Source organism: Eptatretus burgeri, chromosome 11, assembly GCF_056783735.1.
Source record: "Eptatretus burgeri isolate ZD-2024b chromosome 11, Ebu_testis_v1, whole genome shotgun sequence".
Classification (NCBI taxonomy): Eukaryota; Metazoa; Chordata; class Myxini; order Myxiniformes; family Myxinidae; genus Eptatretus; species Eptatretus burgeri.
In genome coordinates, this window is record NC_140971.1 from 49,061,610 (window position 1) to 49,083,249 (window position 21,640).

Sequence of the window (21,640 nt, forward strand, 5' to 3'; positions counted from 1 at the left end):
CCACCCCCTCCCACATACTACACAACATTTTCACATTAACGTGACATCTCCAACTTAACAGGAACATACTGTGATGGCTCAGTCATCTTCTCAAAACAATTATTTTGTGACACAGCATCCAGTGCAAAAACAAGTATCAAAAGAGATATGAGACTTAAGTGATTGTTCCGGTCAAAGCCAAAAAATAGATTTAAATCTGCTAAAATAAACACTTTGAAGATGAGACTTTCTGGTGTGTGGCTTTCACCAATCAGAAATGCACAATCCAGAACATGCTCCAAGCTATGGAATCCATCAGGGAGGGATAGCCACACCAACCTTCAACTCCACTGATGCACTTCACACGATCACGCACCTCCACGTTATAACCTTCAAAGGACATGAAGACTCCATCAGGCCGATATGCACCCTGCTGTTCATACACCTTTGAATAGGAATGGGAAAATTCAAACCGTTCAGCTCCTTGGTATGATGCCATCTTGCCATATACTTCAAAATACTTCTCAATCCAGCTAAAGGGCAGAAAAACTTCACCACCCTCCCGTCGCCCTGTAATGACATAATCGCCATTCACGAGGCAATCAACATCCTCGTATTGAGATCCTTGGGGTTTTCCACGTCCAGGAAAGAACTGAGGAGGTAGTGATGGTCCCACCGGGAGTTCAAACAGTTTTGTGGCGGGACGCAGATGCCCTCGATCGATAGGAGCCTGACGAAGGGCCTGGGGTAGAAACACAGCCTCTTGGGAGAATAGTGCATGCTCTCGGTGCTCTGCAGAGCTGCTGCTGCTACTCAGCATCCTATTTCTTAAGGGTCCAAAAGCACCTTCTGTGCTACACTTGTTCCACAGCAGCATAGTTATAAGTGCGAAGAGTGCGCAAATGATGATGAGGGTGCGGTAGCTGACTCGGGCTGTAAGGTAGCGCATGCTGATCCAGTATCTGCTGAGACAACAACAATGCCTTAATGCACATGAGATCCCCAAGTTAATCGATTATTTTAAAATATACAAATTGAATAAGAGTTCATCAAAAATATAAAAGTAAAACATTATTTTATGCATGTGCACTTCATCAATTTGATTCTCATCTTTTCCCCCTTCACTCTACTCCACAGCACTCTCCACCCCATCCTCTCTCACACTGAAAGTGAATATTATTCATATGTCGGCCGTGGCTGCTTGGCTGCATCATTTTCTGGGGGTGCAGCTGTGCCACCGATGCAAAGCCCTGCTGGTACTCATATTTGCCAACCTCAGAAGGATGACAGGCTGAGTCAACCCTACCTGGTGTTAATTCAACAGCTTGACAGGGACTTGAACTCAAGACCCTGGGATCTTAAGCCAAGCACCTTAACCGTTAAGCCAACACCAGGCCTGAAGTGAATATTAATATCACTGGATATAATTTGCTCCTGTCACATACATGTATGACCACTAAGCTTGTAAACGACGACTGTTTCGATTTTAGAAGTAGCACAGTGATGATATTGTGATGTAATATGAAAAATTGCTTTCACCACTTTCATTTTCCCCATAATAATCACTTGCACACTGCAGTATCATCTTTAGGTCATGCAACACAATGTTATGACCAGGCTTAAAAAAAAACCTACATACAAATGCACAAAATTTAAATGAGGAAGATGAGGCACACAATTTCCATAACGTAAAGAAAATGATAAAATGTTTGAAAATTATTAATATTGCAACATAAACATTTGATTCACCGAGGTCCATCTATACCATTTGTAAAGTAAGCTTTGATTGCAGCATACACCCAACTCGTGGTCCAAACTCCACCTTCTAACAAACAGCCAAAGCCCAATTAAAAAGCATCAAACTTCTGGCTATTCTGCAGTGTCATAGGCACACAAACATGATTACATTCTTGATTTGTACAGGCCAGCTCACCCAGGGGAGGGCACCATCAGTGAACTATTATGTTTCAGGCTACTTGGCCATCATTGAGAGCATATATCACCACTCCCCATCCCCCCCCACCCCCCAACCACACTCTGCTTTCCCCAGGTTGGTATGTGGCAGACACATCCTGTTGGTCAGGATTCATGCAGGCATATGGTTCCTGATGTCAAGACAGTGAAGGGGTTTATATTTGAACCAAAGGCTAAATACTTTTTTTTTTTTCACCTTTCAAATTCCATTTTTCTCAAAACCAATTTCTTTGCTCCCAGCCGTTCTCTCACCATATTCTTTTTTTCATTTTTATACCATGACTCGAAACCATAAAATAATTACTCCTTCATTGCACACAGAACAAATTCCTTGCAATATGTTATCACTCAAAGGAATTGTGATGATTTCATTCGGACTCAATACATTGCACCTTAACGTCGTTTTCTCTATTAAAGTCAAAATAAATTTGATTATCCAACTTCTCATAACTGGATTAGATCTTGCCTTTGTTTTTAACCTCCGCCATCGAAGATTACTGTTTTCACCCTTTCTGTTTGTTTGTTTGTTTATTTGTTTGTTTGTGAACAGTATTATGGAAAAACTCCTCGACGGATTTCGACGAAACTTGGTGGGGGGGATTAGGTATGGTCCAAGGATCATGCCATTAGATTTTTGAACTTGGTCCAAAATCCAATATGGCCGCTATGGCGGCCATTTTGAAAAAAAATTGAATTTTTTTTTGCATTTCTACATGTTTTAAGTGATTTCCAACCCCCCCCCTCAAAAAAAAAAGTTAGAGAAAAAAATAATTTTTGCAACTTTTTTTTCAACAAAATTTCGATTTTTTTTTTTGCATTAATACATGTTATAAGTGATTTCGAACAAAAACATGCCAAAATTATAATTGCGGCTGATTTTGGAACTTCAGGTGGATATACCCATGTAAAATCAATTTCTGTCTCATGGAATCTAGTTATGACGAATGAATTGAGTATGTAAAAGTTAAAAGTAAAAGGGAAAGTTGCAAACTATAACTCTGTGAGCACTGTTGACGTCAAATTGAATGAATAGGATATCAGGTTCACTTGAGTGACCCAGCAGTATTGGCGGTGGAGGTTTTGCACTCTACCGAGTGCTCCCCCTCTAGTTAGAACTGTTTTGCTCAGTCCTGAACATGCTGATAGTTAATAGGCTGTCCCCCGTGCAGTGGAAGATGGGGTTTTGCAATCAAGTGTGTGTGTGTGTGTGTGTGTGTGTGTGTGTGTGTGTGTGTGTGTGTGTGTGTGTGTGTGTGTGTGTGTGTGTGTGTGTGTGTGTGTGTTGGAGAGAGTTTTTGTCATCATATTTTCAACAAAGCTTTGTGATAATATAGAGAATACAAAGAAATAACTTGGTTAAAAGGTCAAAGGTCATCATGACATAAAATTGTTTCAAGTTTCATCCAATTGACCTGAAATTTGAATTTTAATTTGAGCTTTTGTAAGCCTAACTTTTTGAAGTTAGATGAGGCATAAAACATTTGAGCTTTTGTCATCAAATTTTCAACAACGCTTTATTATGAAAATATGGAGAAGCAAACTAATAATTTCGTCAAAATGTCAAAGGTATGGTGGCACACAGAAGAAGAAGTCTGAATACAAAGCAGATGGGCTTTGCATTTTCAGATGCTTTCTAGTTATATTTGGTATGACAGAATCTTCTTCTTGCATATGACAAATTACAGCTCACAGATCTAAGTCCAAGTTGGACAGCCAAGTCACGGCACTGTCTGTTATTTGATAAAATGCCCTAAATCCTTTGTCAAGTTTCTGTAGGTGACACTCATTCACAATGTGATGAATAGTCTGATCTGCGTGACCAGTCACATGCTGGACTGTATTTGAAATTCCACTTGTGGAGGTGGTGTGATGTCCTTGCATGGAGAGTACGGATCCTGTTGAGACCACAGCGCAGACCACCGTTTGCGGAAGAGGTCAAAACCTGGAGGCCCTTCTGTTAGATTACTCACCAGTTCATTGTTAGCAATGTTGTTGTCTGTTTAGCTCTAGAGATTGTTCCACTTTTCTTTGTGTTAAACTCTGCATCACTCAAAATATTTGCAGAGCCCCAGAAAGGTTTGTGTGACTTGAGTCACATATTTGGTCGATTCTGCAGGTCTTTATGGATTGGAAGCTCTGGGTCAGCTTTGATGCAGTCAAACTCTAACAGCATTCTTGCCTTCCAGCACATATCAGGAGATGGGATGTTAGACAAGACTGGGAGCCACTGCACGGCTGTTTTCAGTGTACTACTGGTTATTCGTATCAGTGTTTTCCGGACAGTGTCCAAGTGTTTTGTGTGGCTACTCTGCCAAAACAGGAGAACAGTATTCCGCTGCAGGGTACACAAGGGCAAGCCAAGCAGTATGAAGAGTGCATGCATTTGATCCCCAGCTTGTGCCCACTCATCTCTGAATGATGTTTACCCTGTTCTGATCTTTCCTGTGACCCATTCTAGGTGTTCGGGGAATGTGAGGCTGCGATCAAGGGTGACTCCAAGGTACTTGGGGAATGGTTCGTCCTTGACTGGTTTGCCATAAAAGGAAACCTGAAGATTGCTGTAGCCAGTCGGTTGCTGAGACGGAAGCAGTAATTGCAGTCTTAGCTGGGTTTTGGTGGAGGCGCCAGTAGATGAAGTACTGCACCATTACCTTTAAATCCTGGGACAGGGTATGACTGAGATCGTCAAGGTTGTTTGCTTGGGAAGCAAGGGCAAGATCATTTGCCAAGGCAAACTTTCTGGATGTGGTGCAAGGCATGTCACTCACATATATGTTGAAAAAGATTGAAGCTAAGACAGACCCTTGGGGAAGACCATCATTCATAATCATTATGGAGCTTATTTTGTCTCCGAGTAAAATCCCATATCTTTGATTCCTAAGCATAGAAGAAAGGACAAGCATTGTAGCTCGACACTGGAAAAGTGCCAAGCTACAAAACCTTTCAACAGAAGACCATGTAACAAGGCCATATCATATGTTGATGAAAGGTCAGTGAGTGCAACACCTGTTTTGACCATATGTTGGTAGCCAGCCTCAATGTGGGTGGTAAGTGGAAGTACTTGATCAACACACCACCAGGTCTGAAGCCAGTTTTTGTTCATTGGGAATGATGGGCTCTATCAGTGGAGAGAGCCTGGCCAGAAGGACATGCTCAAACAACTTGTATGTTGTACACAGCAGAGATAATGGCTGATGGCTAGATGGGTCAGCAACAGGCTTCCCTGGCTTATGGATAGCAATAACTTTGGTCTCTCTCCAGGTTGATGCTGATGATTCCAGTTGCATGGATGTTCATGAAAAGAGAAGCCAAGCAATCACATCCATGAGGTCCCAAGTTCTTCAATAATTCAGGATAGATGTCATCAATTCCTGCTGCTTTTCTTGCTTTGGTGGAGGAATGGCTAGTGTCAATGTCAGCCCTGGTGTAGGGGGAAGAAAGCAGGGATGTAGGAGATGACTTTTGGAGATATCGTGCTATATGTCATGTTGGCCTAATCTCGCAATGGTGAAAAATCACATTAAAAATTCTTGGATCCAGATCCGGATTCGGATCTTCAGCAAAATCGAATCATTTTGTCCTTGTCACATACCCAAGCTCTCCACTAAATTTTGTCCAACTCTGTCCACACCTTTTTGAGATATTTTGTTCACAAGCAAACAACCAAGAAAGATGTCATGCATCGCACGATACTTGCGAAATCCATAAAACAAATTTGACCACAAAAATATTTGGTGGTGGAATTGTGACCTGCCTGATCTACAAATCCTCTTCAAATTTCAAGTCAATCAGATGAAAATTGAGGATTTTAGAAATCTCACCTAAATTGTTGACCTTTGGCCAATGTTGACATTTTTGTCAAAGTTGACCTCAAAAATAATAGGTGGGTGAATGAAATGGCCAAATATGCAACTCCTCTTCAAATTACCAATCAGATGAAAATTGACAATTTTAGAAATTTGGCCTATGTTGACCTTTTGGCCAATGTGGACCTCAAAAATAATTAGTGGTTGAATTCAGTGACCTGATATGCAAATCCTGTTCAAATTTCTACTCAATTGGATGAAAATTGAGGATTTTAGAAATTTGACAAATTTGTTGAGCTTTAGCCTCTCTTAACATTTTGACCTTTTGACCTCCACAACAATAGGCTTCTTACTTATGATGAACTCCACCATGTGGTTTGTGAAGATCTGTTTGAAGGTGTGACCTGTAGGTGATAAGCATAAAACCAAAAAGACAAACAGGAAAAAGATGTCGTGCAGAGCACGATACTTGCAAAATCCACCCCCATCCAAAGGTTACCATGGATACGTCAAATTGGCCATTTCATCATTCAGATTAAAATTGACAATCTTAATCAAAGCTCAGGTCAATCAGAAGAAAATTGATTATTTTTCAGATTGAAATATATTTTAAAAGTTTGACCTCGAGTTGACCTTTGACCTTTTGATCTCAAAAACTAGTTGGTTTCCTAATTCAGTAATGCACTATGCAATTGCTGTTTAATTTTCAAGTCAATCAGATGGAAATCGATGATTTTTCAGATAAAAATGGATGATTTTAGAAGTTTAACCTCGAGTTGGCCTTCAACCTTTTGACCTCAAATAGTTGGTTTCCCAATTCAGTGACACAATATGCAAATCCTTTTCAACTTTCAAGTCAATCTGATGAAAAATGACGATTTTAGAAATCTGACCTCAAGATGACCTTTGACCTCAAAGTTAATAGGCTTCTAAGATGAGACTACCTTTACAACTTGGTAAAGGTTCATGACGATCACTTTAGAATTGTGACCTGTCAGCAATTGACAAGCAGACAGACAAACAAAGACAGATTAATGCACGCAACCAACCAGTATACTTGAAAAATCTTCGATTTTCGCAAGTAACAAACAGACAGACAGACCAGGGGTGAAAACAAACTCCATCCACCTTCGGTGGTAGATGTAAAGAAGCACAATTCCATGCAGGCTTCACCCAATGCATTTACTGATTAGGCCACAATGCTACCCAAGGTTTGAGAACAATTGGACTGGCCAATTGGAGCTAAGTTGGCTCTTTTACACAAAAAATTTGCTTAAATCTCAGTGGGTGGGAAAAAAAATTAGTCATATTCATGCATGCTTAAATGGTTAAATGGAATGCTTCTTCGATTAAATGTAATATTGCTGACGACAAACCACATGTGTGGTGTTACAGCAGCACAGAGACAATGTGCCTGTGTGGCAGGTGACACTTGTTGCTGGCAGGTTGTGCAGCAAGCGCTGTGATGGGACTCGTTTTGTGCCCTGCTGCCTCGTCAAGTTGGAGTTTGATCTATGTTTATTGACGAGCTAAATATGGTCATGAGTAAATGATTCAGCAGTATGTCGTCCTGATTAGCCCACAACAAGGGCGAAATCTCGATCAGCATCTCTGCTTTTGCTTATTTGTGACTATAGGGGCTTTCATCTCAGTCTGCAGAGACTTGAGTGCCACACGGATGTTTTCTAGTCGTAGGTGATCTCGGCATAATTTATGCACATGACATCAGCGTAATGTCATAGGGTCAGTGTGCTTTTTTGGTTAAATGTAATATTCCTGATTGCCCTGTTGATCACCAGTCAGGAAGTTTACAGAGACAACATGTTCATGTGGCAGGCGACTGGGCATATCTCGATCTTCCTTTTGATACAGTCTGGCATCCCGCCTTGCTCTCCAAACTATCTGCCGATGGGATCCAAAGGCCATACTTCCAGTATGGACCAACTCCACACTTGGATTACTAACTTCCACCACTCCCGTAGACAATGTGTGGCTTTCAATGGAACTCTTTCTTCATCACTCCCTGTCAAGGCTGGAGTATCCCAAAGCAGTGTTCTCGGCCCAATATTATACCTAATCTTCATCAATGATCTCACTGACTGGAAAATCCTCCACATCTCTTTGCTGATGACTGCACCTGTCAGCTAAAATCTAGATGTTGTGGTAAATGTAAATACTAGTAAATGCATATAAATGAACGATTAAAATTGACGGTTACATGTTACAAGTTTCGTGGTGCATGGATCGGTAAATTGTAAGATAAACTACTTGATGTAATGAGCTAATTTTGACTGTAGATGGCAGTATTGTACTGTAAACTGCCTGGTGAGATTCGTGAAGGTGCTGGAACGTTCTCAGACGAAACTTCCAGTATGGACTCGAATCGCATTTGCTGGAAGGCACGAGATTGTTCTGTGATACTGTATAAACCCACGAGAGCGATGAGTAGAGAAGGGTGATATGCGACGAGTTGTGTTTCAATTGTACCGTGCTCGATTTAACTCTGAGTGAACGAGGTGTTAAGGTCCATAGCAGTTGTTAATGCGTAGAGCCAATCATAATAAGGTTGTTTCAAACTCATTAAGATTGTGTATCAGGAAAGATTTCCTTTGAGCTCTTTAAATCAACCTTGTGGACGGCCATCGAAGAATCGACAGATCCAAAGGACGAGGTGAACATGCATGAGCTGTGCCGGCAGGACTGGGACACTGGGCGGCAGAAATAACTCGATGCGGGAATCGAAGTTGGACATTGCATTTAATGGTGAACTTCCTCATTTGAACTTCTTCATTCAGCACCACAAACCACGTACGCACACCAAAAGGGAAGGAAAGGTGTGCGCATATCTACCACCCCCGCCACCACCTTTCAGATAGACAGGCAGCAGCCTCTCCTCTCTTCTCAGACCTTGACAAAATCACAAACTGGTCAAACACAATTTTGCTTATGGATCTATATTGTCCACCCTTTGCGTTCTCCCTTACCCCTCATCACTACTTGCATCCCTTGTTTGTCCATCTCTGTCTACTTTCTCCCTCCGCCCTGCTCTTAGTTTTTCCCCTTTCTCCTGCTGTTCCCTTTGAGATTTGTAAAGGGATTTTCCATAGGGATGTGAGCATGCCTGCATGCTAAGATATGTGTGTGTGCAGTGCACAGGTTTCACGGGCACACGAAGCAAGCTCGCACTCACACCCGAGTCTGTTGTGCCATGGTGGAGCTTACGTGGCTGTCTCGCGAAACATCTGCCTCGGCATCTGGAGAGTGGATGTGCTGTGGCGCCGAAGCCACGCAGGATGTACCATGCAGTGCGGGTGTGGGGAAAGTTGAGTGTGCCGGTGAGACTCCATGCACGTGTGCGAGTGAATGGATGAGTATATCGCCAGTGCGCATGTACGGTTATGGGCAACAGACCGCCGTCTCAATCAATCCTGAAAATCTTTTTTTTCTTTGCTGTTAAAAAATACATAACCTCCAGTTTTTGAGCTCTTTGAACCAGCGCAACAACAAAATATTCCTTTAAAAAATTTTTTATGTCGTGGTATTTTTACAACAGGCTTCTGCTCGTGAGAAATAAAAATGTGAAGATAACGTCAGCAGAATGAGAAGAGAGAAGAGGAATTGAGACAGAGAACAATCAATTTCAGCTCTTTGGAGTCCATTTCCTGACTTCCTTCTGCAGTAATTTCAGGCACTGCAGCAGAAAGGTAAATTACACCAATGGGGCACAAATTAAGAGCCATCAATAATTGACGAGCTTGCCACTGCAGTAAGGACGAGTGAAACCCCACCATTGCTGATAACTTGTAAAACGATGTCATAAGGAAAATGAGCTCCGAAACCATATCGCGAGTTCTTGTTTTACGTAAATCAATTACATTTTTGTTTTTCAACCACAATGTGCGAGAAAATACAAAGGGAGGGAAAGGAAGGAAGATTAATTGGGAAGATGGAGGAAAATGGAGTGATAAGGAGATGGCGATGAACACAGGTGAGGGCTGGGGAAGAGGAGGAAGATGACGGTGATGAGAGGAGGAAGAGAGGGGGATTATATGGAGGGAAGAAGGATGGAGTAAGATGGGGTGAGAGATGAGGAAGGTTGAGTTTGGAGTAATGTGGAGGTGAGTGGGATGGAGGGGGAGGGGAGTGGAGGCATGAAGAGAGGGGTAAGGTGGAGGGAGAAGGGTGGAAAGGAGGCTAAGGGTAAAAACACATTATATAAGGGTGACAAAGGAAACTGGCATTATTGCAGAAACGGTAAAAAAAAAAAACATTCAATATGAACCATATTCCAGCAAATTATGGAACATTCTTCCAACCCCTAAGCACAAAACACAAGTGGTGCAGATCACAGAAGCGATATAGTGTGCTAAATGTCTCTTGATACCAAGTTTGTGAAGCAGTACAGGGTTTGAGTTTAAATAATTCGTGCATAGCGAGAAAAATTCATCTGAACAGGAAGGGAACAGAACTGACAGAATTCTAAGCACTATAAGCCAAAATTATTGAAGTATTATTATTATCTTGCCAAAACGAAGTTTTTGCAAGATATGTTAGTCAGCTTGTATGTTTTTTTTTTTGTTTGTCTGTAATCACGTATAAAAAATTCTGCAGAGCACAGTTATCATTGGAAATTTTTGTAACTTCGCATATCAGAGGCCTATAGAGGTCCCATTCAGCGCATAAAATTTTGAAGGTCAAGGTCAAAGGTCAAGGTCACTGTCGCAAATCAGGGGAGTCGACGAAACCCTTATTTTTTGAGTAATTTTGATCGGATAGTCTTCAAACTTCATGGGAATATAGTTCATGGTTTGGCGCTCAGCTGATTAATTTTTGGTGGCGATTGGCCTAGACCTTCATGGTTAATGCCTGAGGTCAAACATATTTGACCCCAAGGTCAAATTTTCAAGTTTTAGGAACCATATCGTGTTGTACCTCAAATTGAACACCTCGATGAGTGCTTTCTAGATATGTCAAGCTTGAGACATTATGACGTCATTTGGTGACGTTATGAGGCAAACACATATTTTTCATGGTTACTCTGTAGAACGATTCTCATCGGAATCTCTCGTAGGCAGATATTCCTCAAGGAGTCGCTCAGCTCTGTTCACCTCAGTGTGACCTTAAAGAAGTCACACGTGGTTACCTTTTGGCAAGATACGGGTCACCTTGCGGGTGACATTGGTTTATTTATTTTTTTGGTCATTCGTTTTGTAAGAAAGACAATCACGGTCATGACTGCATCAAAAGATGACGCAAAAAATGGAACCATACTGAAGATCGAGTCAAGGCTGTCTATCTCCTATTCCTTTAGTACAAGACGTGCTCCAAAACCGGAGGAAAATGGTTCTCAAAGAGGAGACCAACATCATGCCAGCAATGAGGGATGGTCTCAAGGCAAGCAGTGGAGACGGCTGCCTTTTGAACTAACATCGTTCAACTGATAACATTGTAAAACAGCAGCGAGAGAATCGTCCAAGCACAATGGCTGGAAACTATTACAATATGCTAAGAAGCCAACTTGTGTGCCTATTTCTGGCATGCTGCAGTCTCTGCTTCATTCTGTGGTCTCATAGGCCTCATGGTGACTTCAGCTTTTACTATCAAAGATGATGAACTTCCCTAACTTTATTAACCTCCGCCATCGAAGATGGATGGAGGTTACTGTTTTCACCCGTCTGTTTGTTTGTGAACAGTATTACGGAAAAATTCTTGGACGGATTTCGACGAAACTTGGTGGGGGGATTAGGTATGGTCCAAGGATCATGCCATTAGATTTTGGACTTGGTCAAAAAAAAACTTAGAAATTATTGCAACTTTTTTTCAAAAAAATTTCGATTTTATTTGAAAAATATTTGAATTTTTTTTTGCATTTCTACATGTTTTAAGTGATTTCCAACCCCCCCCCCCCCCAAAAAAAAATTTGTTATAGAAAAAAACCCAGGAATTTTGCAACTTATTTTTTCAAAAAAAATTCGATTTTTTTTTTTGGCATTTCTACATGCACGTCAATCTCGTTTAGTTTATTCAATCGTGGTTCAGTAGAGTCTGATCCGTTTTGACCTACAATTAATAGGATATCAGGTTCACTTAAGTGACCCAGAAGTATTGGAGGCGGAGGTTTTGCACTCTACCGAGTGCTCCCCCTCTAGTTTTGTGGGTTTTTCTTTCTGCTAGTTAAATCTGCTGAATGCCACCATCAGACTGCTCCAAAGCTATATAGTGTTGTTGTTATAACAATAGAAGTTCACCGACAAGGACCATCAATGCAAGAGGCCATTAGGTCCATCAAGCCTGCACCATGGTTGCCAACCTGTTCTTTTTGTCTGTGCTCCATTCTTTTCAAATGTTGACCGTCAAGCAAGGAAGCAGCACGTACCATTTTTTAAGCGTTAAAATGGTACGAGCTGCTTTCTTGCTTGATGTATTCATGTATATATAAAAATCTTGTATATTATTTCCGAGTTTGTGGTTTCGTGTCGTGCTATCTTCAACTTTGTTCTGCACTCGAGTAACGTGATATTCGGCTTACATTATCTCAAAGACCATATGAGGTGCATGGTACAAAAAAGTAAATAAAATGGTTCTGAAACAGTGAAATCGTATTCCACTTACTGCATTAAAGTAAAATTACTACTGATACTCTGCATCAGTTCCTTTCTCAAACACACCCACCCGAACATGTCGCGCAGAGCGCGGGTTATGCTAGTGTACCATTAAAAGATGGTAGGTGCTGATTCTTCGCTTGACGTTCAGCAATTAGGAGATAGAACATGGACAAATTCCTCTAGGTTAGCATTCATGAATAGGAGGAAATTCCTCCGTAATTACTCCATTAAATATGGAGCGAATAAGTGATGCATGAAGATGGCTTCGTTGGACTCCAGGTGCTTTGGGGTGTCACGTCATTTCATTAAAGCTCATCTGAAGTTAAGTCCGGCATGGTCTTGTACTGTATATTGTTTACATGTGTGTAATTTGTATTGCAGTTATTTTACGAGTCTTAGAACCTTGTAGAAAAAAAAGACTAAATAAAATACATCTTTTTCCCCTCAGCTGTAAACCACATTCCATAAACTATTTATTCTCTTTTGCCAAATACCTTACCAGCATAGATTATCCTTTGCTCTAATCCCACCGTCATCTCTATATTACTTGTAACCGACACCATTTTTACTGAAGTTAGGCTTTCATCGTGCTTCAAGGGACTGCTTGCTGTTGCAGTTACGGACCAGGAAGAATCCCAATTGAGCGAAGATGGTCAATGAACAATTAACTCATAAATGGAATAACACAGATGGTTATGACTCAAAGGAATATTTTGGGAATTTTGAAAGTTGACACTGTAAACAAAACAGCCAGCTTAAATACCATTCTAAAAGAAGCATGCTTCACATTGCAGTATCCCCTGCTGAGATTGCTCCAGACGGATGTGCTGTATTTGATTCTACTGGGAATTTAATTCAAAACTAAGCAGCTCTGAAGCAAACACAACAATCTCCTGCCTTAACAACCTCACTGAGCAAAACCACATTTCCTTTGCAGTTACCAAAGTGAGGAAACAGGCTGACAGGATGATGGCCTGGAGGTACGCACACTCACATACCTTTAAGCTGTCCAGCTTGGGTTCGAATTTCGATCCAACTATAAACTGCCATCCAGTTTAGGTTAGCATTCATGGCAGGGCGATTTGATGGATTTTCACAGGCAGGGTGATTTGATGGATGTTAAGCTGGGCGTCTCATCTGCCGGCATTAGTTAGCGGATGTTAAAGATTCCACATTGTTCTTCATGAAGAGTCGGCGAGCTATCGCCGGCACCTTGAACAAGTTCGAAATTCCTGCCTTAACCAGCAAAGGGCACTGCATCAGTGGCACAGCCATGCTCCCAGTAATGATGCTAACCAGCAGCCAAAGGCTGCACAAGGAATGAAATGAAGTAAGGTAGTTCAGAGTATGAGTAATGGACCAAACTCTCAATGATGTTGCACAGTGTTTAAGATGGTAAAAACTGGAATACAAACATATTCTTTGAACGGTAATATTCCATGAACTTTTAAAAAAATCAAGATATGACGATATATGTTTTCTATTATCATCATTAGATGTAAACTTTTGATAGTCGTATTATTATTTTTCCCCAAGAACTTGGAAATTGGATTGACATTTAGCAGTTCAACATTCGTGAGCTTTCGGAAGTGAGGCAGCCAAACCGTACATCATTTTCTGAAATTTTTGTGAACAACTATCTTCGCAACTCAACTGACTGGATGATGGCAATCATTATTCATGGTAAAATAGCACAACGAATGTCGCTTAAATTTAAAATAAATAAATAAAGCTCCAACATCTACCATCTATCATAATAAATGTCAGTGCAGTGTGTGTCCGTTGGTCCGTCCGTCCGTGTGTCTCCTCCATAAGTCCAAAACCATGAAATGTAGTGGGCCAAATTTTGCATGCATATGAAGGGAACTTTAGGAAGTGAATAAGTGCATGAATGAAAACTGGGTTTGTGGGCAAAGTTAAACACACCTTTTGAAAATAATTTATGGTAAAACCAGAAAAAGGACTTACCTTTATGGGCAGTCTGCATTCAGCTTACTCAGCTCGGCATCTTAAGTCAACATTTTATCCACTCAGCTCAAAATACTTTGCCTTGGAACAGGTCGGTTTCTGTATGATAAAGCTTCATACCTAATAATCGCTGTATACATCACAATGCTTATAAACACCCAGAAACACCAGTGTTCGTGCCTTTATATAAATTCCACACATGCGATAAGCTCTAGAATCTCTTAACCTGAGCCAAATTTCAAAATTTAAACTGCGGAATTAACCTTGGCAGCAGTTCCGACGATTAAAAACAAAAAGTGTTCATATGTCCAATACGGACATTGAAGTATATATGAAAGATCAAGCGTAGAAATTATTACAAACTTATAGTGAGACAAACAATCATGCCGGGCAACATGATGGGATAATTTTTTTCACTCTGGCTATCTCCGGGTGGTGTTTAGTATGACCAATCACAAATCACTTGCCGTTCCTTATCAACCGTTATGTTGGAGTATCTGCTTGAGTGTTTAATCCACTTGGTGAGTACTCTGGAGTTGATAGCGGTATTACGCACGCAATTAGTGTCATCTGGTTCGCCCGCAGAATCTCATTTTTACACGTTTTTCTGCGATCTGTTTTGCAATATTAATATATCGGCGGACCCCACTATTCAGAGATTTGCGATTCGCGCACACTGTATATTTGCAGATCATAAAGTCTGACCTACTTCTCCATTTACGCTTCACGTATTCACGGTTTTTTTTTTTTCTTAAACACTTCAGGACTGGACTCCTTTATCTACCTGGGAAATTGGAAATCAGCTAACATCACAGCATGATATAAAAAAGGTGCAAAAACCTTAACTACAGCCCAACAATGGTGGAGGCCCTCAATATTAGACATGAAATCAGGGCCATCACTCAACATATCTTGAGCATTTGATACAGTCTGACATCCTAGCTTGCTTTCAAACTGTCTGCCTATGGAATCCAAGGCCAACTCCACTGTTGGAGTACTGACTTCCTCCCCTCTCAGAATCAATGTGTGGCTTTCAGCAGAACCTTTTCATCTCCTCTCCCTGTCAAGGCAGTGTTCTCGGCCCAATTGTATTCATAATCTTCATCAATGATCTCACTGACTCTGGAAAATCCTCCACATCTCTTTGCTGATGACTCCAACTCTTTGTTGCGACATCTCTCATCCTTCTGATAGACAGGCAGCAGCATCTCCTCTCACTTCAGACCTTGACAAAAATCACAAACTGGTCAAACACAATTTTGCTTATGGATCTATATTGTCCACCCTTTGCGTTCTCCCTTACCCCTCGTCGTTACCTGCATCCCTTGTTTGTCCATCTCTGTTTACTTTCTCCCTCCGCCTTAGTTTTTCCCGTTTCTCCTGCTGTTCCCTTTGAGATTTGTGCATTACTATTTGTAAAGGGATTCTCCATATGGATGTGTGCATGCCTGCATGCTAAGATATGTGTGTGCAGTGCACAGGTTTCACAGGCACACAAAGCAAGCTCACACTCACACCCGGGCTTGTTGTGCCATGGTGGAGCTTACGCGGCTGTCTCACGAACCATGTGCCTCGGCATGTGGAGAGTGGATTTGCTGTGGCGCCGAAGTCACGCAGGATGTACCATGCAGTGCGGGTGTGGGAAAAGTTGAGTGTGCCGGTGAGGTTCCGTGCACGTGTTCGAGTGAATGGATGAGTATATCGCCAGTGCGCATGCTAGGAGGTTGGAGGAACATGAATGGGGGGACTGTTAAGGATTGACGGTTTAGTTTCAAATTTAAAATGGCTTCCCCAGAGTGTAGCATGTATGAATCCGATTCAGAGCATGCTGACTCGGGGGGAGCAAAGGTAACTTCATGCATGCAAGCACGCATGCATGCATTTGCCAAGTCCATAGCGTGGGTTTTAAATGCTCCCACCAAGTTGTATATAAAACCCGGCAGTTAAAAAGAAAACTGCTGTTTGTGCATGTTTTTTCTCCCCAGTAATGGCCCAGTATTACAGTATTACTTCCCTTTCCCTCCCCTAGCGCTGTCTACCCTTCCCCTTCCCTCATGCTGTCTTCCCTTCCCCTCCCCTCGTGCTGTCTTCCCTTCCCCTCCCCTCGCGCTGTCTTCCCTTCCCCTCCCCTCGCGCTGTCTTCCCTTCCCCTCACGCTGTCTTCCCTTCCCCTCACGCTGTCTTTCCTTCCCCTCCCCTGTCTTCCCTTCCCCTCCCTCACGCTGTCTTCCCTTCCCCTCCACTCGCGCTGTCTTCCCTTCCCCTCCCTCATGCTGTCTTCCCTTCCCCTTCACTCGTGCTGTCTTCTCTTCCCCTCCACTCACGTTGTCTTCCCTTCCCCTCCACTCATGCTGTCTTCCCTTCCCCTCCACTCATGCTGTCTTCCCTTCCCCTCCACTCACGCTGTCTTCCCTTCCCCTCCACTCACGCCGTCTTCCCTTCCCATCCCCTCGCACCGTCTTCCCTTCCCCTCACCTCACGCTGTCTTCCCTTCCCCTCACGCTGTCTTCCCTTCCCCATCCCCTCACGCTCTCTTCCCTTCCCCTCCCGCTGTCTTCCCTTCCCCTCCCGCTGTCTTCCCTTCCCCTCCCGCTGTCTTCCCTTCCCCTCCCGCTGGCTTCCCTTCCCCTCCCGCTGTCTTCCCTTCCCCTCCCGCTGTCTTCCCTTCCCCTCCCGCTGTCTTCCCTTCCCCTCCCGCTGTCTTCCCTTCCCCTCCCCTCGCGCTGTCTTCCCTTCCCCTCACGCTGTCTTCCCTTCCCCTCCCGCTGTCTTCCCTTCCCCTCCCGCTGTCTTCCCTTCCCCTCCCGCTGTCTTCCCTTCCCCTCCCCTCGCGCTGTCTTCCCTTCCCCTCCCCTCGCGCTGTCTTCCCTTCCCCTCACGCTGTCTTCCCTTCCCCTCCCCTGTCTTTCCTTCCCCTCCCTCACGCTGTCTTCCCTTCCCCTCCCTCACGCCGTCTTCCCTTCCCCTCCACTCGCGCTGTCTTCCCTTCCCCTCCCTCATGCTGTCTTCCCTTCCCCTCCACTCACGCTGTCTTCCCTTCCCCTCCACTCACGCCGTCTTCCCTTCCCATCCCCTCGCGCTGTCTTCCCTTCCCCTCGCCTCGCGCTGTCTTCCCTTCCCCTCACGCTGTCTTCCCTTCCCCTCCCGCTGTCTTCCCTTCCCCTCCCGCTCTCTTCCCTTCCCCCCCCCCTGGCTTCCCTTCCCCTCCCGCTGTCTTCCCTTCCCCTCCCGCTGGCTTCCCTTCCCCTCCCGCTGTCTTCCCTTCCCCTCCCGCTGTCTTCCCTTCCCCTCCCGCTGTCTTCCCTTCCCCTCCCCTCGCGCTGTCTTCCCTTCCCCTCCCCTTGCGCTGTCTTCCCTTCCCCTCCCCTCACGCTGTCTTCCCTTCCCCTCCCCTCGCGCTGTCTTCCCTTTCCAACGTGCTGCCTTCTCCTCCCCTCTTGCTGCTTTCCCCTCTTCCTGCACTGCTTTCCCCTCTTCCTGTGCTGCTTTCCCCTCCACTTCACGCTGACCTCCTCCCAAACCCCCGCCCCTACCATATAACTCTCCGGAGGGCGAGAAGAGGAAGGGGTGTCAAAGAATGTGCGAATTAGACAAACACCTAATATACAAATCTCAATGTACAAATCTCAAAGGGAACAGCAGGAGAGAGGGGAAAAACTAAGAGCAGGGCGGAGGGAGAAAGTAAACAGAGATGGACAAACAAGGGATGCACGTAACGATGAGGGGTAAGGGAGAACGCAAAGGGTGGACAATATAGATACATAAGAAAAATTGTGTTTGACCAGTTTGTGATTTTGTCAAGGTCTGAGAAGAGGGGAGAGGCTGCTGCCTGTCTATCAGAAGGACGAGAGATGTCGCAACAAAGAGTTGGAGTCATCAGCAAAGAGAGGTGGAGGATTTTGTGGAGAGTCAGTGAGATCATTGATGAAGATTATGAATACACAGCTTCATGCTGTGGAAACCAGGGCTTTTAGGATTATTGGTATCTTCCACGATGAAGCTGAGTCTTTGGTCTCTCACTCTCTCACCACAGGCAGGTCAGTGGTCTTTTTGTGTTCTACCATCTCCTCTCCGGCCTTTCTTGCCTCTGGAACAAAGTCATACACTCTCTTCAATCCCACTCTTCCCTCCAAGTCTTCAAAACAGCTGTTCACCAAACATCTCATATCTTCCCCCATCTAAAACCATGATCTTTTCTACCCCCGTTAATCCACACCAACCCATCTCCTTCAAATTCCCTGCTTTCCTTCCTAAAAGTTCCTGTAGCCATCTTGTTTTCCCTGGGTGCATGCCCCATCACTCACCCTTCCACAAATCTCCCATCTCTATTCCCTACTGTTTTGTGTGTCCTTTTCCTCCCACTCTTGTCTCTTGCTCCCTTTTGGTGTGTTTTTAGCCTCAATAATGAACACCAAAAAAAAAAAATGAACATTTATTTTTATTTTTAAAGCAGTCAGAACTGCTGTCGGAATCAATTCCACAATATAAAATTTAAAATTCAGGTTTTTTTTTCCTTTTGTATACCTTGGCGAGGCTCGTGTGAGAGGTAACACACAACGCACATCAAGGGGGGCATGAGACAGGAGGGGAGGGAGTGGGAAGGACAAAATAGTGGGGAACAGAGACATTTGGAGATCTGTGGAAGGGAGAGGGATGGTACGGGGAACATGGGGAATAGAAGATGGACATTACAGAGACTTTCAGGAAGGAAAGCAGGGAATTTGAAGGAGGTAGGCTTGGGTGGATTATCGGGGGTAGAAAAGATCGAGGATTTGGATGGGGGATAATAAGAGGTGGTGGTGAACAGCTGTTTTGAAGGCGTGGAGGGAAGAATGGGAATGAATAGAGTGAGGGAGTTTATTCCAAAGGCGGGAAAAAAGAGGAATGAAAGAGTGAAGATGAGCAGTGATCCGTGATTTTGGTAGTTTTACCAGAAGGGGGTTGTTGGCGGACCTTGAGATTCCTGCGGAAATGTGGTGGGGACAAATCGCAGAGAGAGTGGGGGGGGGGCGAGGCTGGAGAGGAGACGGAAGAAGACAGAAAGACCACCGACCAACCTGCGGTGATTGAGTGAGAGGCCCAAAGACACCCTCATTGCGGGAGATGCCAATGATCCGAAATTCCTTGGTTTCTGCAGCGTGAAGCCGAGAAAGTTGGGAGGCAGGAGCACCAGCCCAGAGGAGAGAGAGCAGTACTCCATCAGGCTGCGGACAAAAGCTTTGTAAGTGGTCAGGAGCTCAGGTGGGCCGAGGAAGGACCTTGCACGACGGAAGATTCCCAGTCGGCGACTGGCTTTGGAGGCGAGGTTTGAAATGTGGCTTTCCCAAGAAAGGTCATGGCAGATAGTGAGACCCAGAAGCTTGAAAGAAAGGACTTCTTCCAGAGGATTGTTGAGAAAGTGGATGGGGGGATTTTCTAAACGGTGCTTTCGAAGAGACATAGTGAGAGTGTGAGATTTGTCCGGATTGAAAGACATGTTCCACGTGTTGGACCAGTTTGTGATTTTATCCAGATCAGCAGTGAGCAAAGAAGCTGCTGCTTGCCGGTCTGAGGGATGACCGATGGTACGGCAGAGGGTGGAGTCATCAGCAAAGAGATATAGCGGATTTTCCAGAGAGTCGGAGAGATCATTGATGTAAACCAGAAAAAGAACAGGGCCCAGAACGCTACCTTGAGGAACTCCAGCCTGGACAGGAAGGGGGGATGAAAGAACTCCATTTTGGGCCACACGTTGACTGCGACAGGAGAGGAAGTCTGCGAGCCATGAGTGGAGATGGCCTTGGATACCATAGGAAGAGTGTTTGGTGAGCAGGGCAGGGTGCCAGACTGTGTCAAAAGCACGTGATATATCCAGGGATACGGCTCGGATTTCCTGTCTGGCATTGAGCGCTTCCATCCATTGTTGGGAGAGCAGAAGCAGCATATCCCGGGTAGAGTGACCTGGTCTGAAACCAAATTGATGATCAGAAATCAAGCCATTGGAGAAGAGGAAGGATTTGATGTCTTCCCTTCCCCTCCCTCACGCTGTCTTCCCTTCCCCTTCACTCTCGCTGTCTTCCCTTCCCCTCCACTCGCGCTGTCTTCGCTTCCCCTCCACTCGCGCTGTCTTCCCTTCCCCTCCACTCGCGCTGTCTTCCCTTCCCCTCCACTCGCGCTGTCTTCCCTTCCCCTCCACTCGCGCTGTCTTCCCTTCCCCTCCACTCGCGCCGTCTTCCCTTCCCCTCCACTCGCGCCGTCTTCCCTTCCCCTCCACTCGCGCCATCTTCCCTTCCCCTCCACTCTTGACACACGTTTTTGGTCTGTAGTTGCAGCGATCTGTTTTTGCACCTATTTTGTGCACCTATTTTGGTCTGTAGTGGACCTGATTGGTCTGTAGATGCAGCGATCTGTTTTTGCACCTATTTTGTGCAGGGCAGTGATGTTTGCTGATTTCCAAGCAGATGGCAGATGGCCTTGAGCAAATGAGAGGGTGAATATAACAGAGAGAGGGTGAGCAAGAGCAGAAGAGCAGGCTTTGAGGACACATGGGCTGATGCCGTCTGGACTGGTTGCAGAATCTGAGTTGAGGTTTGACAGCAAGCTCTCCACCTTGTCAGGAGAAAAGGACACAGAGTCCAGGGACAGTGGGTGCGACTGGGTAAGGTGGGTAGAGAAAGTGATGGGTTTTGGACACAAGATTTAGCTGCAAACACCGAGTTTAGGCATTCAGCTTTTTCACGTGCGGTATCAGCAGTGCTGCCATTTGAGGTAAGAGAGGGGATGGAGGGGGAACAAGAGATTCTCGAGTTAAATCACATTTTAGTTGTAAAATGTGTGCGGGATTTAAATAAAGGCATGAACAATGCTCGGCTGTCCATAAATGGTCCAGGCAATCGAGCCCATTTTTTCACTTGATCGGGAACAAATTTTTTTTTAGCACAATGCATTTCTATGAGGTCCCCAGAACACCATACTAAAAGTCCTAAGAAACCCCTGTTGCGGAAATATGTCTAATTTGCATAAATCCAATACGGCGGCCAATTAATTATCAATATTGTGCCATATCTTTGCTCACAGATGACATATTTGAGCGATTTCAATTTCTAGAATGGGTATTTTGTATACAAGGATGCATTTAGAATACTTTTAAACTTCCCTGGAACAAAATCTCATTTGCATAAATCCAATATGGCCATGAAATATCAATATCTTGCCAAATCTTTGCTCTCAGATGATGTATTTTAGTGATTTAAATTTCTATGACATCTTTGGATCCAAGGATGCATTTGTAAAACTTAAAAATTTCATTGGATGCATCTAGGACACATG

At 44.1% G+C, this 21,640-nt stretch overlaps 1 protein-coding gene and 1 long non-coding RNA gene across 7 annotated transcripts in view; one reads left to right on the forward strand and one right to left on the reverse strand.

The window, feature by feature from the left end:
* LOC147017030 (uncharacterized) overlaps positions 1-12,428 on the forward strand; it is a 41,652-nt gene extending 29,224 nt beyond the window's left edge. Inside the window, exons 2-4 of the long non-coding RNA XR_015049308.1 lie at positions 8,909-9,094; positions 9,313-9,463; positions 11,071-12,428. This is a non-coding gene — a long non-coding RNA (uncharacterized LOC147017030). The remainder of the gene's footprint in view (positions 1-8,908; positions 9,095-9,312; positions 9,464-11,070) is intronic.
* The window catches only part of GLCE (glucuronic acid epimerase), an 85,802-nt gene that overhangs the window by 11,675 nt on the left and 52,487 nt on the right, over positions 1-21,640 (reverse strand). For 4 of the 6 annotated variants that reach the window (XM_085846377.1, XM_085846382.1, XM_085846380.1 and 1 more), the window contains one exon: positions 319-941. In XM_085846377.1, coding sequence (XP_085702503.1) covers positions 319-928 — 610 coding nt within the window. In that variant the 5' untranslated portion in view covers positions 929-941. Of the gene's footprint in view, positions 1-318; positions 945-1,744; positions 1,962-21,640 lie in introns of those variants that run through there. The other 2 variants (XM_085846381.1, XM_085846378.1) reach the window with 2 other exon arrangements.